Genomic DNA, 18989 nt, shown 5'->3' with positions numbered 1-18989 from the left:
GCTCTATAACGGCTACTGCAAGTATTGTCTCCACCCTGCGGGGGATGAAGACTAGATCATGGGCATGATCATCTATGTCATCTTATCTTACTGCTTTTGCTGGATATGACTATGGTACTGGCTTGTATTTGAACTAAGTGTGTGTGATGGTGTCAAACTACTTTGCTTCCGCTATTTGTGAACTCATTTTGTAATAACTATGTGTACTCTGATGTATGTGGTACTTATGAACTACTTGTGAAATGGATGTAACATGTGGCTTGTTATGTTGAATTACTGTGATCTTGGTTGTATACAAGTTGGTTTGAAATCCTTCGCGGTTTCAGTTGACTACCGGGTTTATATGGGTTCAAGTATGACGGTTTGATCACTCCGGTGATTGCTTTTATACTTGTGCTCTTATAAATTGGTCGGTTCTGTTACAGCCGCCTAGGGAACCGTGACCCGCCACGCACTGCGTTCGCATTCGCACCCGCACCCGCGCCCGCATCCGTGTTCGCGCTAGCAGCTCGCCACGCGCTGGCAGCCGCCACGTCTGTGCCAGCATCCCCACCATGTAGATCCACCGCCGTCACAGTAGATCCGCCGTGGGTGTGGGCGACCTCGCACGCCGCCACGCCCTTGATCTGCGCTGCCCCGCCTGGATCCGCGCCACTAGAGAAGCTTGAGGGAAAGGGAGGAGCTCCTCGCCCAGATCCGCGCCGCCACCGGAGGAGATAGAGGAGCTCCTCACCACATCGTCAGAGGTGCGTTTGAGGGAGAGGGAGGGAGGATCGCCGCTGGGAGGGGAGGTGTAGCGCGCCGCCGAGAGGGGAGGAGCGCGGAGTTGCCTACTGCTCTAGCACGAGCGTTGACAAGGGAGGGAGGGAGAGAGAGAGTGGAGGGAGGGGAGAGGGCGCACCGCAGAGAGGGTAGCACCGCCGAGCTACGAGAGAGAGAGAGAGAGAGAGAGAGAGAGAGAGAGAGAGTGGAGGGAGAGAGGCACACCGTGCGACAAGGGAGAGAGGGAGCCACGTCGTGACGACGAGGGAGGGAGGCGTGCCGCTGAGAGAGAGTTAGGGGCTAGGGGCACTCCGGCATGTTGGGACAGGAAACCCTAATGCGTATTTTATACCTGTCGCGTCTATCGGGCCTCAGTTGGGCCGTCTGGGCCTTGGCCTCTTTTTTTTCGAGCCGGGCAACTTACAAGGCCCGCCTCCAAAAATGGAGGCATTTTTGGAGGCCCGCCTCGGTTAATAAATTTTAGGAGGCATTTATCTTTTAACCGCCTCGGTAAATAGATTTTGCGAGGCGGTTGATTGTGACCGCCTCGGTTAATAAAAAATGACCGTCTCAGTTAATCCTAGGTATTAACCGGGGCGGTTGAATTGCCTACCGCCTCCGAGCCCCTTTTCCAAACGCCTCGCAAAAGTTTTTTTGTAGCCCACGGCCGCCACTCATCCTAGGCTCCCTCTCACTCATGTGCTTCTCCTTCGGTCACAAGAGCCTCGCTCGTCCGGGGCTCCATCGTCCCCGCGGTAGGATGAGGATCTGTCAGCAAATCTGCCGGTGGTAGGATGGACGAGGATCTGCCGGTTCCTCCCCGTGGCCGCTGCTAGGATGAGCGACCTCCCTGTGGCTGCCCCTAGGATGAGCGAGGCGTGATAGGACGAGCGAGGCGCTCCTCTCTGCATTGAGGACGATTGCTCAGATGGTAGAACTTTGAGGATGACGAGCGGGCCCCGTTTGGGATTCTCTACATGAATGGGATTTGAGGGCCTAGATTTAAGTGCTGCTGTTGGATTGAAAGCAAAGAATTGGACCAACAAAAGTAGGGAATGCACCGGAGCACAAAAATCAATAGTAGGGGCCATGATTTTAGTGCCCCCGCTGGAGTTGCTCGTTCCACAAAAGAATGAGCCATTTCATAGTTTATTAACCCAATTGGCCATTTTGGAATGAAGCACTGGCAGTATTCAAACGGAATCAACCAAACAGCTGCTTCAAATCGAGTAGATGCAGAAAATGTAGATTCTCGATTGGCACAAAGACGGGCGTGCACGATTTGGTACAGATTGCCGGCGCGGCGATGTTCTTGGCTCCATCAAAGTTTCAAACTAAACACGAAACTAGCTGACTGGAACCACATCGCAGAGTTTATTCTTGGTAAGTATATACGTTATCACCAGGTAGCTAGCTGTACCCCTGTACCAGTTAAATTATCCCGTCGATCTGCCAGTTTTCGTTGATCCAGTAGTTGTGCAGGTATTAATTTGTCTGAGTACGGAATCATATAGACGAATAATCATTTCAAGTGCAAACATTCAAACGCATATACTTTACATCAACCATTTGTTTGTTAACTTTTCGTTACAAATGGACACGACAAGAAGCAGATGACAACGTTGCCATGTCTATATAAGAAGGCTGATCTTACAAGCAGTAGTGTGTGTACAAGTTGTTGGAAGGCTAGCCGCTGGATTAGCTGTGCTACGTAGTACTGGTCATCTAGCCTCTTCCTCACCATGGCTTCGACCATGCATCTGACACTTGTGCTTCTATGCCTTGTCGTTAGTCACGCTCATGGGTCAAGCCGCGTCCTCCTATGGTCTGACGATTCAGATGTCTCGGCGTCGACGACAAGTTGCCCGTCGATCAATTCAGGTGCAACGCGCTGTATAATTAATCTACTTGGTCGCACTTGGATGCACGTGAACGTGAGCAACTCCACACCGCACGAGGCACGACGCTGACGCATATTTTACTACCTTCTGATACTTTTGCAGGACATACCAACGGCAACAAGCTGCCAGTCGTTCACCGGCTGAGCCCATGCTCTCCCCTCGCCAGCGGCGGCGCTCGGAAGCATGGCAAGCCATCGCTGCATGAGATCCTTCACCGCGACAGTCTACGCGTGCGATATCTATCTCAAGTCCGAGCCGCTACGGCTGCCGCTGCCGCTGCACCGGCCCCGTCACCGTCAGCAGACACGCCAGCATCAGGCATGTCCGTCCCCGCCACACAGAACGTCGTCGCCAGCTTCCCCGGATTGTTCGAGTACACGGTCCTCGCTGGTTACGGCACTCCAGCGCAGCAGCTCCCCCTGTTTTTTGACGTCAGCGGCCTGTCTGACATTCGGTGCAAGCCGTGCTTCTCTCGGTCGTCCGGAGGGGAGCCGTGCGACGTGGGGTTCGACCCTTCCAAGTCGTCCTCGTTCCGCAGCGTGCAGTGCGGCTCGCCGGACTGTGGGTACTCGTGCTCTACTGGTGGATCGTGCACTACCACGTTCCAGAACTCGACTTTCGTGTTCGGTAACGGCACCGTCGTTATGGACACCCTCACGCTCTCGCCGTCGGCAACCTTCGACAACTTCGCCGTCGTCTGCTTGCAGCTCGACAACGACTTGTTCACCGACGACGTGGCCATTGGTAACATCGACCTCAGCCTCAGTCGCCACTCGCTGGCGACCCGTGTGCTGAACTCCTCACCCCCCGGCACGGCGGCGTTCTCGTACTGCCTCCCAGCGGACACCGACTCCCACGGCTTCCTCACCATTGCTCCAGCTCTATCTGACTACTCCGGCCACGCCGGCGTCAAGTACGTGCCGCTGGTGACCAACCCGACTGGGCCCAACTTCTACTTCGTCGACCTCGTTGCCATCGCCATCAACGGCAAGGACCTTCCGTTCCCGCCAGCCTTGTTCAGGGGCAATGGGACGCTGATCGACTCGCAGGCGGCGTTCACCTACCTGAACCCGCCCATCTACGCTGCTCTCCGCGACGAGTTCAGGAAGGCGATGGCGCAGTACCCACCGGCGCCTGCGTTCAGCGATCTTGACACGTGCTACAACTTCACCTTGACCGAGTACATCTACCTCCCGAACATCACTTTCAGGTTCGGGAACGGCGAGACCATGGACCTCGACGACAGGCAGTTCATGTACTTCTTCCGCGAGCACCTCACCGACGACTTCCCCTTCGGGTGCCTCGCGTTCGCGGCAGCACCCGACGAGAATTTCCCCTGGAACTTCATTGGAACCCAGGTGCAGCGGACCAAGGAAATCGTCTACGACGTACGCGGTGGCAAGGTTGCCTTTGTCCCCAGCCGTTGCGGCTTGCGTTGATGATGCTCCAAATTGACTGTCGCGTGTACTTTGTCCTAGTTGCTGTATCGCGTTCCTAGTTTCTTGCATTTGACTTCACAGTTAGTAGTTTGCATTTTTAAGTGTATGTGATCATACGAAGTTTGTCTGTGTGATAATTGTTATACAATTTCATTATTTGGACTGGTACAATGCTATTATCCATTATTTTTTCAATTCTCCTAAATTTCAGGTGCCTGAATTTTAAGATAATTTCAGCCAACACTCTTATACTCCAACTAGTATAGGTAAATTGTCACTTTTATGATTTTTATGTCTTTGTGTCATAAATTATCAAATTTTTGTCTTTGTCGACTATGTAAATAACTGAAAATTATTGAATCAACTCTATGACAACACACATCAGATTTTGTCAGGTTTGTCATTTTGTCTAACGGGTTTTTATTCTTGGAACCAGAAATTACAGAATATGTCTATAGAAATTGTAACGAACTATAACTAGTGGCGGATCTAGAAATGAATCAAGAGGGCGGCTAATAATAGAAGGCTAGAAATGATACGGGTTAGGACTGTCTCTAGAAATCCGAATGTAAGTTGCGCTCTACGATTTCAAAAAAAACTTAATCTTGTCTTAATACAATTAAAGAAATTATAGGAAGGTAAAGATAGCACTGACATTATGTTATCGATCATCTTCCAGGTATTCCTCGAAATAAAATCTTCAATAATATCTTGAAACTATCAATTTATATAAAAAAAATTATGCTACTTTGCTAACCATATCAATTTAGTCAACTAATTACGAAAAGCTGGTGCATGGTGGGCTGCAGAAGGAAACTTTTGGGCTGTTTGTGAAGATCTGCTAGTAGAATATTTGGCCCAAAGGGGGGGCTGAAGCTCCACCAGCCCCATGTGAATCCACCCCTGACTAAAACTATAAATTTTGGATAAAAATATATGCAATAACCGTCGCCCGAAAGAAAACTAAAATTCAGGCACATGAAATTTAACAAATGCCTTATTTTTTTTTAAAAGAACAACAAAAGAGCAATTTTTGTTAGATTCGTAAAAAAAGAGAAAAACAGATAAATGTTTACAACCACTCCTAGCTGGCTTGACTTTTGGAAGGCCGAAAAACCTACTGAAAACTCTTAAAAAAAGCACCTAACTAGGCCGCGGGAAATCTTTGCACAGATTGATGGCCTATAACATTTCCAGATTGCTTTTACAAAATGTACATATGGGATCACGTGGTTGGTTTCCCCAAATCCAATCCCGTGAGCGTTCACTGGGAATCTAGCGAACGGTCGACAACGTCCCAACTGGTGCGGTTCTACTCCCTGTGCGGCACGGACGGACGCGCTGAGATAATAGTGACGTCACAAGAGGTGGTTGTGGGAATTGGCAGGCTGATTGGTTCCTTTGCCATGGTGTGATGTCAGCGCGGACATAAGTGAAAAAAAATAAAATATTTATTTTAAATTGCTATAACTTCTGAACGGTGTTTTCATTTTAAATTCAGTTTGATCAGTGTGTTCTAAGCGACGAGACGAACAAAAATAGATCCCACTTGAATATGTTTTGAACAATTTTTTTTCTAGTAACAATTTATGTGTATTAACTTATAACATATAATTTACAACTTCTGCATTAAAAATTATACTATATAACTTATGTACATAAGTTGTATAGAATAACTTATTTACATAAGTTGTGTTTGATAACCTTTTTACATAAGTTGTGTTTCATAACTTTTATGTTTCCATATTTTAATATAAGTCATAAGTTAATTCGTTCATTTTGTGTTTCTAAGTTTTTGTATAAGTTATAAGTTAATCATTCATTTGTGTTTATAACTTTTGTATATAAGTTTTATCTCGTAACTTTTGTGTTTTCAGCTTTGGGATAAGTTATATGTTATAAGTTTTATAGTATAAGTTACATGTTATAAGCTAATATACATAAATGGGTACTAGAAAAAAAATTCTTCTAAACATATATAAGTGGGATCTAATTTTGTTTGCATCGTCACGTAGAACACACCGGTGTAGACGAAATAAAAAACAGATACACCGTTCAAAATTTAGAGCATTTTGAAATAAATGTTTCCCTTTTTTCTGATGAGATCATCACTTCCTGAAAAAGCGCGCAGGAGGGGGAGGCGCGGTATAGGTGCTGCACGCGCAGTTGGGTGGATGGTTTGGTTCAGTGGCTGCCAAAAAGGAAAGAGGTGAGATTTTTTTCCAAAAAAGGTATGTCTGAAAATTGTTGGCTTGATTCCTTTTCAGTGAGCATTCGCCATTTAGTGGGGTCGGTTAATTTCTGTTATTCAGGTTACGGATAGCCATAAGTACCTCACACATAAGTTTATGATAATATGATCAAGCCTAGCTGGGAGATTATGTTTAGGGCTTAAATAGTTGCATCCCTGTAGTTTAGACGTGTTCTTGACACATGTGTATCTCTGAAATGCCACCGTGGTGTTAGCACGGGTAATATGCTAGTATCATTAAAAAAAGCTTTAAGATTGTTGATGCTTAAGTAAGATGTGATTTCTAAATTATTTTGCTAATTATACATCATGATTGTTTTCTTAAAATATTATATTTTTGTTTGAGAGAGTTTGTATGCAATCTATAAGAAAACAAATTAAATTAACCAATGTTAAAAAGTCGTAACTTGTAAATAATACCTTCACATGTAATGATCGGGTATTAAGAACTAATTAAATTGCATATGCACACGAGTTTATATTATATTGGTTGAAAAGATAAATATATATGAAAAAAGGATATTGACTATAATGGTATAGTAGCAACTACCATCCCTTAATCCACCAAATTTATTTTGAAAATAAAATGTCAGTGTTCTTTATGGGACTAATATAGTATATGATGCACCTATTTATCATTACATATACAACTCAAACTTAACATCTGATATACCGGTTTCACCTGGATCCCAGTAGGCCTCAGCTTAATTTTGGATCCTTGCACATTGCTTTAACATGGAAACAAAGCATATATCTCCGAGGACCATAAGTTGTTGATTGGCTAATCGACTGAGTAACTGAGCCTATTATTGTCCTGTTCGTTTGAGCTGGTTTGGCTTATAAGCCATGGCTGAAAATACTGTTGGGTGGTTTGGTATGAGAGAAAAATATTGTTCGTTGACTGATAAGTCATGACTTATAAGTCAAATACGACCAAGCGAATAGGCTATATTATATTTGATTGACGCTTCTATATTTACTACCCAGAATACACCAACTTTAAACAACAGCCGTTTCTTTTTTGCATCCAAGAATACTTTGGCCAAATCAAAATTGACCGGTCATAAAATTTACATGCACAAGCAGTAAATACGCAAGATCTAGACATATAGACCTTGCAAGGCAGGTTATCATTGTCATATTATTTAATAAATCAACTAAGCTTCACAGCGGCTGAACATTGGGATCATCATGATTATATATAAAAAAGAATAATGTAGAACTTCGTTACTCCTTAGGCTTCATGGTACTATTTAGGCGTCAAGCTACTTGACGGAACGGAATGACGGTGACGCGCGGGGCGAGCTCCTCGAGGCGGAGCCGCTCGATGCTCATCGAGGAAGTCCTTTGTACACGGGGCCGAACCGGCCCAATTTGTCGATGAAGTGGCTGATAGATTGTAATTACAAAATACATCCTAAAAACAAAATAAAGGGGCGGATAGAATCATAGAAGCCATTAGGGAGAAGGAAGTTTTTTGTTTTCGACCGTTTGCTCAAAATACATCTTATGGAGATAATAAGGGATGGATAAGAGGCATTAGCATGATGAATTTTTTTTTCAATTTGTTGGCTCTTTTATAGATATAGATAGATAGGTATAGATTTGTAGTCGGAATATTCCAATATACGTGAATCCAAGCGAAAAAACAATTCTTTTTAGATAATGGAATAAAGTTCCAGCCTTTACCATCTGTAGATGATACACAGCTGATAGTCACAGAAAAAAACCAATGCCATAAGGCTTACACATCCAAGGAAAGAAATAAAAATCAGCCCAACTAGTGGGCACAATGAACAAAGCAGAACACTAGGCTTGAATACGATTTATGAAGTTCCAGCCGAACCTCGTGAAGATGGCCATGATCAGCGTCTCCCATCTTCTGCATCCCTTAGAGAACAGTAGTCTCTCCTCCTCTTTGTGCAACATGGATCCCTGTCATATCCAATACGTCGTCTTGAAAATTACCTGCATGGATGTATTAGGTTTAGCTTGGTTAAATACCATATCATTTCTATTCAACCAAATCGACCAACACAGTATAGTGGCTCCTAGCAAAATTTGGTTTCTAAGTTTTAGGCTAAAACCATGTAGCCAGGAACTTAGCATATTAGCGAAATTAGTGGGAGGTTGAATTCCATATGTGATATGCATAGTATTCCAAACAAAGCGTGAAAAGTAGCAGTCAAAAGAACAAATGTTGAATAGTTTCAACCAAACTACAAAGACAACATTTGACACTTCCCAGTCAATTTCTCTTGGCTAAATTATCTTTCGTAAGAGTTACCTCCTCTCTTAGGTACCACAGGAAAATCTTAATTTTTAGTGGTATCTTTAATTTCCAGAGAGGACTTTTGTCTAAGGGAACACCCTCTTGATATAAGTTGAGTACATGGATCAGACCGTGAACAGGCCATTCTTAGTGAGATTCCATTGAAAAACATCCTTGTCATCAGTGAGATGGACCTGTACTACTTTTGACACTAGATCGAGCCAAGCCACTCGATTTGTATTAACCAAACCTCGTCTAAAAGACACGTTAAGTGAAACAGATCTAAGGATGTTTGCCACAATATCATCTTTGCGCCTCACAATTCGAAATAGGCTAGGTTAAATCTCACTAAAAAGTTTATCACCTAACCACACATCATTCCAGAATCGTACTTGTTCCCCACTTTGCACTAGAACGGTGCCACAAGATAAGAAATCATCTTTAGTCTTCATAAGGCCACTCCAGAAATGTGAGTCCCTAGGCCTATGATGTACTTGGGTTAGTGGTTTGTTAGACAAGTACTTCCTTCGTAGAAGGTCTTGCCAGACTCCATCACCATTTATTAGCTTAAACAAACACTGCTTTCTAGATTGGCACAACCTATAACTTGGCAGAAGTGTCTTTGAATTATACTCCGTCCATTCTAAATTATAAGACGCTTTGACATTTATAAATACGTAGTTTTTCTATGTACTTAGATATACACTATTGTCTAGATATATAGCAAAAGTAATATTGTTGACGACTAAAATTGATCTGGAAGCATGAAATAACTTTAGACAATATTTCTTGAATTAATATGGTTACAAAAAATATATTTGAAATATTGTATAAAAATCCGGAGAAAGAAAGAAGGAAATCGGCAACGTTTCCTGCTAAACCGGCCTGGCCTATTGGGAAACCAGCCAGGTCGGTTGGTTCCTGTGCCTGACCACCTATTGCCGTGCACAACCGGCCTGGCCGGTTTGGAATCGGCCAGGCTGGTTTCCGTGCGCCTAGCTGATTTGCCCCTACCGGTGCCTGATAAAACCGGCCTAGACGGTTTCTGGCTAGTCCGGTTTGACTGTACAAGTCCGACCCAAACTCTTTTGTAATCGCGATTTGGACGTATTTTCGCATAGGAAGCTTAGAGATCACGATCTGAAGATGTTTTCTATTGGGATAAGACCGCCCCCTCTCTATATATAAGAGGATCACGACCGATTGAAGAATCCAACTCTTAATCGTCAAAAACACATCTACAAACCCATTTTACCCTCTCCTCTCTACCTTGCTGTTCGTCACGTCTCCTTGTGAGATTTGGCGGCGTTCTAGACGGCCTTGCTAGTCCTAGGACACCCTCCACATGCTCCTCCCCGACGGGTCATCTCAGGAGGTGTTCGGGAGTTCTCTACGCATAGAACAAGCCTAAAATCGGCCTAAACGGTCTCTAGGTCGGTTTCGTCGGTTCGCTCATGTTCTTGCTGTATTGTGGGTTATTTGCAACCCCTTGGGCGTGCTAGCCCTGCTGGTGTATGATTTGGATCATCTCCAACGTCAACAAATATGTCTAGAAAAGCAAAAATGTCTTATAATTTGGAATTGACGGAATATTAGTTAGGCACCATTTGTAGTATATTCACCTCATATAGTCCACTTCCGAATGATGTAGTCTTTAGTGTTAGTTAGTGTTTTGTTCTAGAGATGGGATGATGGATATTCCACCTTCGCATGGTGTTTGGTACTTTGGTTTGAAGACAGTTAGAGACATAACCATCCTACTAGACAATATACCCTCTAGATGAGGGTTTAACTCACCCCTAGAAATTTCACGAATGGAGTCATCCCAAGTGGGATGAGTGCTGCACGCACGTGTGAGGAGCACGAGAAATAAGAGGAGCACGGGCTAAAAGAAGAGGAGCACTGGCTAGCCCGGCGAAGTTGTCAAGGAAGAAGGCTGCCCATGAGGGCGAGATGATTCTCCAAGTGCTCGGGTGAGGCTGTCCAATCAAAGGAACAAAGTTGCTCCAAATTTTGAGAATGCTTACCAGGACACCGATTCCATAGCTCGTGGGCATATCCATGCAGGAGGCGCACCGGAAGGATGACGTGAAGGCATAGAACGCCGTCACGCCCGTGGAAAGTTGAAGAGCATATCGTCCCTGTCCTCATGATTGAGGAGCATGTTATCCCTCTCTTGCAACCTCCGCTGCAAATCTGGCCTGGAAGCCGGCCACCCACCGGTGATGCGTTCGGCCGCTGATGTGGAGGCGAGGGCTCCACCCATCATGATGGTCTCCTTGGATCACGGCCTACAGCCGTGCTAGGAGGAGGGCTTCCCATCTGCATATATGGCTGCGTACCCAAGACCGCCCCCTTCCAATCCATCGCCGCAACAGGTGCTCTTGGTAGCCAGAGCTCGGGTGTGCAGAGCAGAGGCACAGAGAGCTCGCGCGCGGCTGGACAGCGCACGAGGCACATATATGGTGTCGGGATGGATTCAGGCTTACTCGCGTGCGCTGCAGCTGAATCCCTTTCCCTTGCCGGTACAACGTGGGTTCAGTTGGCGTGTACACCTCAAAGCACATATCATGGTGTCATCCTCGTGAGACAACAAGCTCATTGTCTTGTGCTGTTTACTCACTACCGGAAACACCTACGTTGCCGAGTGTCCCCAGCTTTGCTGTGGGCAAGATTTCGGGCACTCGGCAAACAACATGTTTGCCGAGTGTCCCGAAGACGACACTAGGCAGACACAAAACTCACGGCATTATGACCGTTTCTTTTCGCCGAGAGCCAAACAGCACACGGCAAAAACTTTGCCGAGTGCCCGATAAATGGCACTCGGCAAAGTTGGCTTTGCCGGCACTGTTTATGGCGAGTGCTATTCGTCGAGTGTTACACTCGACGAACCATTTGCCGAGTGTTTTCTGTCTTTTGCCGAGTGTTTCGGGCACTCGGCAAACTCAAGGAGTACGGTAGTGACTGAGGCTTTCTGCAAAACTTTGCATCACCAACATGGCTCATAGAGCCGTGTCTTAGGTTGTGTTTGGTTCCTAGCTTTGAACCAAATGAAAAGACGAATGCATGGTGTGGTTAAATTTGAACCAAATGGAACACGAATTAATGGTATATGATGTGGTTCAATTTGAATGGGACAGCCTTGAATATGGAATGACAGCGCAATGTCTTCACGGTTTCGTGTGCTTAGACGCAGTACGTGTACTTCATTGTTATAATAATATAATCAAGCTAGCTTACTTCTCCCATAATTTTTCTTTTTTTCTATTCACATTCAAAAAAAGCAAATCCCCAAAGACACTACCTTTATTTTCAAAACATCCAACATTATTTACCAGTTTAAAGACTTAATTTATTGAACAGTCGCATGACTGCGATAATGTGATATGCTAGTATTTAGGTGCTGCAAATACTCGCAAAAAAAAATGTAGAAGCTGCAACAGTTCAAACCGTTTTAATAAACATACATAAATTTTGCATGTATTTCGTGGAATTATCTTCCTTCCTTGCTCAAGCATGTCAGTTATGTGTGTCACTCAATGACTCAACTGCATCCGTTTGGTCCGAATCCAATCCTCCCTCCATCCACATCGAACACGACGTTGTACGCCCTCTGCTGCATGTTACCGACGATGACGAGACCCGGCGAATTCGTGGGCACGAAGGCCAAGCACGCGAGCATCAGGGATGGCCCTGAGTCATCTGCTACCGGGAACACAAATAGAATCCCAGACGCGTCCACGTCGATCCTCGCGCCGCCACCAAACTCGAGCGCCACCCGCGGCGCCGTCACGACGTTCTGCCCCGTCACGTCGTAGCACGTGTCCAGAAATTCCACGGACCCCTCCGGCAGCATCTTGTAACCGCCCATGTGGCGCCTGAACTCGTCGCGCAGCGGGTAGTACGCGGCGGCCGGCATGTGCGTGGCCACCGTGCCGGAGTCGATGATCGCCCCCAGGGAGAAAGCCGACGCCGGTATAGGCACGGCCGCACCGTTGACGGAGATGCCGGCGAGGTTCACCACGTACGCAAAGCTCAGCTGAGAGATAGTGGTTATCAGAGGCGTGAAAGACAGGTTCGACTGCTGAGGAGCGGCGGCGCCAATTGTGAGGTATCCCGTGGAGCTCCCGCGTGGAGGGAGGCAGTAGGAGAACACGCCGCCTCCGCTGTTGCCCTGGCGTGCCTGCGAGAGGATGGACGAGTCGCCCCGGCCTAGACCAAGCAGACCGGCGACACCCATGTCCCTGTCGTTGAAGCCAGAAATATACTCATGGCTGCACCCAAACACGACTCCGGTGGCAGGCGGCGCTAGCGGCGACAAAGTAAAAGTCTCCTCGGCGAGGCTACCCCGAGTCACAGATTGGTCACCATACTTGACGCTGTACTGGCACGAGGTCCCCCCGCAGCTGGTTTGCTGGGCGCCACCGATGTGGCACTCCGGCGCGCTGCACGAGATGTTGACGTACGTGGAAGACTTACTCGGGTCGAACAAGGGTTCTTCCTGGTGATAGCAGGAGGAGTCGGGGCACGGCAGGCACTGCACCCAGGTGAGGTCGCTGCCGGTGTCGAAGAGGACCGTGAAGTTGCGCGCTGGGGTTCCGATGCCGATGGTGACCACGTACTCGAGACTCTGGAAGGCGAGGCCGAGACGGGCGGGGATGCTGGTGGCTGTGGTCTCCGCCCCGGTGAGGCGTCGGTGGATGGACTGGACTCGGTGGCGGTCTCGGTGCAGGATGGCAGTAGTGTCGTGGTGGTCCGGCACTATCTCGTGGTCGCCGGTTTGCAGGCACGCGCGGCGGACGATTTGGAGGGTGCTTCCAGCTGCTCCATGACGAGACACTGGAGGAACAAATTAATTAATCTTTCTTAAAATGATCAGCTGAGACTTTAAAACACAAGTTAACCTGGAGCAGCAGATGCCGAAGAACACATCGAGCTAGACAGCAGAGACTGGACGCTGATGGTATGGCGGTCCTGCGGCCTCGCCGCGAGAACCTGCTGAGAGGTGATGGATAGGAGGAGTAGTGCCAAATGCAGGATCCAGTAAGCAGCCATGATCGGCAACTTGCTCGAGCTCTTTACAGCCTTTAGCAACGGATCAGTACGGTGCCCTCTTATTATACCAGCCTGCTTGCTTACAAGTTACAAGTCACAGCCCTTGATTATATCGTGGAGTAACGACAGAAGATTGTAGAAACCAAAGTGGTGCCACGAAGGAATTGACGTCCTACAGCTTTCGGCTTAAGATTACACGGCTGATCCTGGAACAATAAGAGACTGATACCTACGGGATGTATTTTGGTACATAAGGAAATTGCTTGGTAGTTCCGAGGAGACATATGTTTAGGATGTTATCGTATTCATCTCAATCCACAAATATGTTTAGGAAATTAATTCATAGTTTTGAGTTCAACTTCCAGTCCAATCCACCTCAATATATATGGATTGATGCGAATCCGATTACATTCAAACAAGGCCTTAAAGAGTTCCCTAAACTTGCCCGGACGCTAGTAGTACTGATTCATATGTCACAAGTGATCCCTTGACTTGCCTTGCCCGGATGTCAGTGTTACAGATTCATACCTCACTACCTGGGTCCCTAATAAACTCGTCCGGACGTCAGTAGTACAGTTTCATACCAGACTTATTTCAAATTATGCACTGTTTCCACTGAGACATCTGCAGTAACAAAAAAATAATGAAAATGATGATCTCTCATGACACGTCTGGCTCTGGAAAATGCACTTGTATATGGCCAAAAATACATATAACATAGGTAAAAGGAGATTGTTCTCATGATGTCTATGTCTATCAATCAGTTCAGACTAAGATAAATGAAATACACAACTAGCTTCATGCTCAATGCTACTTGTCTTCATCCAAATACATCAACCAAAATAATCAGCAAGGACCAAACCAAATGAGTACTGCAGTAGCATGTTGTATACATGCCTTTCTAAATTAAGTTAAATATCTATTCAATAATTAACAGAGGTAAATAAATATGCATTTTTGTTTTTGTAATTCACTTGTTATTATAGTGCAACGGCAGATTGAGATAGAATCAGAAAAGCTACCCAAACAATTTGGGTAGCCAAACAGTTTCCTACCAGCCATGCAATTACTACAGCTTGGAATTTGCTAGCCAAGTTTGCAACTTCAATTTGTAGTACATACAGAAAAGGACAATTAAACAGTATCTAATAACTTAAACTGAACGCACTGCACAGTCATACTATCAAGTTAGAAGGTGCTTTACTATCAAGCCTGATGGCGAACAAGTTAAAAAAACTGAATCACTATTATGAAAAACTGAATGGAAACTCAAAAAGAAAAAGAAAATCTGGAATGCCATAGCAGACATGCATTTCGAGAAGGAAAATATGCAAACCAGAACTCTTTCCTAAAAGGAGCTGGCCCTCTTCATCTCCACAGGTTATTACTGCTTGTGTTCTAAATAACACACACATCAAACTGCCTTGTAATTAGTACTCCTTCCTCAAGAGATCAGAGCTTCTCAGATCATGAATTGCTTCAACTAAGCACACTGCAACTAACTATAAAATTTTATATGAAAATAGCTCCATTGATCATCATATCAAACCAGCACAAAACCAAGCTAATCCATTTATCATCATATCAAACCATCTAACAGCAAACCAAGCTAATCCATTTATCATCATATCAAATACAGTCACTCCAGACATAATGGACTGATAATAAAAAATAAAATCGAAGGGCAGATTGTCTACCTTGTTAATTTGGCTAATTTATGATAGCCATCTTGTTTGAGTTCTTTGGGAACTTTTCAAAGCTACCAATGACCTGGTTTCCGTTTTTCAATTACTAGTACAACAACACCATATCCAATTCTTGCCGCATTCAACTTCGCCGTGCTACAAAAGATAATCTTCCAGCTCAGGAAAAGCCAACTTTGCCACATCAAAATGGCGCGCGAGCGTGGGAGATAGAAAGAGAGATTGAGAGAAAGTGGGGGGGGGGGGGGGGGGGGGGGGGGGGAGATCAAGCGCACCTCGAGGCCCTCGGTGTTGAGCTCCATGGAAGCTCCCGCTGGCCGTCCTCTACAGTGCCACGCTCGAATTCGGCGGCCGCAACCCCGCGCTTCATCAAGGCCTCTAGCGCATCAGCCTCCTTAGCGCCCGCAGGTATGTTGGCACCATGCGCCATCACGCGCCGCTGGAGCTCCCTGGCGAAGAGCGACTCGGGTGCTTCGGCCTCCCCCTCCTCCTTCCCTCCATTGTCGCCACCACAGGTGAGGCACCTAATGTGGAGGCGCAGCCGTATGGGCGGCCGTAGGGAGGGTGGGCAGATGGCGGCGGGACGCCCAAGATCTACAAGATGCAAAGTGGGGAGATAGGATTAGGAAACCCTAGAGGCAGTGCAGGGAGATGCGGGTGGAAGCGAGCTCACTTGCGGAGACGGAGGTGCTGGTGCCGAAGCGCGATGGCGATGGTAGAGAAGAAGTCGAGGCGAGGGAGGAGGGGTGGCAGTGTCACTATCGTGAGTTGCGAGATGGAGAGAGACGGGGAATGCCGCCCAGTGTCATGAGGCCAGGCGTGTTTCCCCATGAAAACCCGGCTCCCACGGGGCCGAGACACCTATGTCGCGTGCTTCCAAATTGACCCGAGAGCCCGCCCGTGGAGAACTTCCGCGTGGGAAACTTCCACGGGGATAACGCCGGGTTCCCGGCGGGGAACTATGTTTCCGGTGTTGTTATAATCAATGTTGACGCGGCTTTATCCAAGAACACATCCACGGCTTCGGTGGCAGCAATAGCAAGAGATGAGGATGGTCGATTTATGGGAGCCTCGGCGTTGGTCCTTCGGGGAATAGTTGACCCAAAGGTGATGGAATCCATTGCATGCAGAGAAGGGATGGCTCTCGCTTTAGACCTACGAGCTGATAGTTTTCAAGTTAGCCAGCTGTAGCAGAACCGACCAATTTATAAGAGCACAAGTACAATGGCAGCCCGCAAGCGGTCGTACTATCATACTTGAGCCCATATAAACCCGATAGTCCGTCGAGTACCATGAAGGGTCTCAATTCAACCAACATACAACCAAGATAGTACATAATTCAACATACGTGTCACACGTTAAATAAAATTCACAAATACAGTTCATCCATCAGAGTACGAATTAAAGTCATTACAAACCACGTTCAGGTAAGATAGTAGCGGAAGAAAATTAAAAGTTTGAAACCAACATCTAGAACATTGTTTAAATATAGTGCCAGCTCACGATCACACTTCCACAAAAGCATATGAGAGAGATTAATAATAGGTGCCTGCCCAGGGCTTACTCCTCGTCTACGGCGGGACAGAAGCAGTTCTTGCAATAGCGATGATAAATTGTCCTATCTACAACAATGGGAATAAAACCCCTAAGTATAAGAGTGTACTCAGCTAGACTTACCCTTCATAAATCAAAAATAAAGTGACTCCAAGGATTATGCAAGGCATTATAAGTGGAGCTAGCTTGACAATATTTTGCATAAAAAGCCACTAATTCAACTATACATTTTATAATTTGGTCATCAAGTTAATTATAGCTATTCATCTCTAGATTAGCAACTAACCTGTGCCAAACATGTGGTATATCATTTAGTAGCATAACAATAGTAACCATAGCCGGTATAATAATTCCATGTTCATCATTACCATCATTCCATAATACAGTTACTACGATGTTGGTACTAGCCAAGTTTCTCACTATCGGAGAGAGACGACGATTCGAATCGATTTCAACCAGCTGAGAATCTATTCCTAACACAAACCCACGCAGACCAGATCAACGGTCACCTTAGGTCACCTTTGGTACAACTCAGGTCCATATTTCATGGGTTCGCCCAGCGCCGCACAATCAGGGACAACCAGCTGCCAGGATGTTCAGGCCCGGCCCACCCTTGGGCTCACGTTTGGCTCTCCGCATATCCTTACTACTATCCAGTGTGCGCACTTTTACAGAACGGGACCCGAACTGAGTTGAGCTACTCGGCTTCATGGTCGAAATGAGTTATCCAGCCAGCTAAGTGAGAGACATGAGTTCAATCATGTCAGAAGCGCCCAACAACGGTACGGTCCTTAATCAGCATAGACAGATTCACATGAGTCAACCTACACATAGACTTCGCTTGGCCTCCATTTACATTACCCTATGGTTCTTTTCCACGATAGCAAATATAGCCAACCATACTTCGGTATCCACCTATATCTCGCAGGTGACAGAAAATCACCCGACTTCGACTGGTCTAAGCATGTATTCGATCCTAGACCTACACAGGGTTAAAGGTGTATATATCTGGATAAGATAGTTCTATGCATCAAGTGGTTTCAATTCACTCTTGTCACCTAATCCATCAAACATAAAAGGACTCAAGTGAAGATTTGTAAAACATAGGACTCTTAGAATGTTCTGGGGTTTGGCTTTGAGGAAAGAGGTTGGTCTATGATTCGGGCACTCAGGGAGGTCCTCAAGAGTTTGCTCCTCTCCTTCTGGAGCTATGGCCTGAGGTGTCCCCTGTTGTTCCTCCTCTTCTTCTTCGTTGAATTCTAAAAGAGTTATCCCCTCGGACAATCCTATATGCATGATCATAGAATAAGATATCATGGATGTATATATAACGACATATATGATATGGTGGGGTATGATGAAATGCATTCTCATAGGTGTTTTCAACAGCATTGTATTAAGGTGATAACAAGTTACATCTTATTTTACTGAGTAGATGCATATCTCTTCTCTAGTAACTAAACAAATTCTCATCTAAGCAATTTTCTGGACTACAAGACAGCAGCTATTTGTTTTAACCATAACTGGAGTTATACATATCTAAATAATATGGTTGTGGACTTTATGGAAATATTATGAAATTTCCTACAACTTTATTTTAATCATCTTAATGTGATTCAGCAGTTATCTAGGTCAAAGAATTCAATCTTTCAGATCTGTCTAGAGGGCAAGCCTTTTTACCAGCAGACTTCTAACAGCTATAATTCTTAACCATAAGGCCCATGACTAATGAAAATTTAACACAAGGTATATAAGTAAGTTATCTACAACTTTGTTATTAACAAGTTTTATAGAAAGGATCATTATCATCATGAATCATCCACAACAGAAACTACACATGCAATCATCTAGTTGAATTATAAAGCAATAATTAACTAGTTGCCTATAAACAATTAGTTCTAAGCCTCACTAATAGTATCAATAGATTATATTCATCAATACACCACATAAAACATCATGGTTAAGCCTAACTAAATTTATTTTATTCATTTATTAATTTCCTTAGATAATGAGGTGTTTTACAGAGTAAATATTTCTAGTTCTCAATAAATT

At 45.4% G+C, this 18989-nt stretch overlaps 2 protein-coding genes across 2 annotated transcripts; one reads left to right on the top strand and one right to left on the bottom strand.

Moving 5' to 3' along the window:
• Positions 1–2983: 2983 nt before the first annotated feature.
• Positions 2984–4102, top strand: LOC136523922 (aspartyl protease family protein At5g10770-like). Its single transcript, XM_066517436.1, has one exon. The coding sequence runs from the start codon at positions 2984–2986 to the stop codon at positions 4100–4102; it is 1119 nt and encodes a 372-aa protein (XP_066373533.1).
• Positions 4103–12169: 8067 nt separating this feature from the next.
• LOC136521474 (aspartyl protease family protein At5g10770-like) lies at positions 12170–13680 on the bottom strand. Its single transcript, XM_066515222.1, has 2 exons — positions 13530–13680; positions 12170–13446 (listed from the first exon to the last, which is right to left on the bottom strand). Exons 1-2 carry the CDS (start codon positions 13678–13680, stop codon positions 12170–12172), a joined length of 1428 nt encoding a protein of 475 aa, XP_066371319.1.
• Between the last annotated feature and the right edge of the window lie 5309 nt (positions 13681–18989).

Source organism: Miscanthus floridulus, chromosome 18 (genome assembly GCF_019320115.1).
Source record: "Miscanthus floridulus cultivar M001 chromosome 18, ASM1932011v1, whole genome shotgun sequence".
Taxonomy (NCBI): domain Eukaryota; kingdom Viridiplantae; phylum Streptophyta; class Magnoliopsida; order Poales; family Poaceae; genus Miscanthus; species Miscanthus floridulus.
This window is presented reverse-complemented; position numbering and strand designations above follow the sequence as displayed.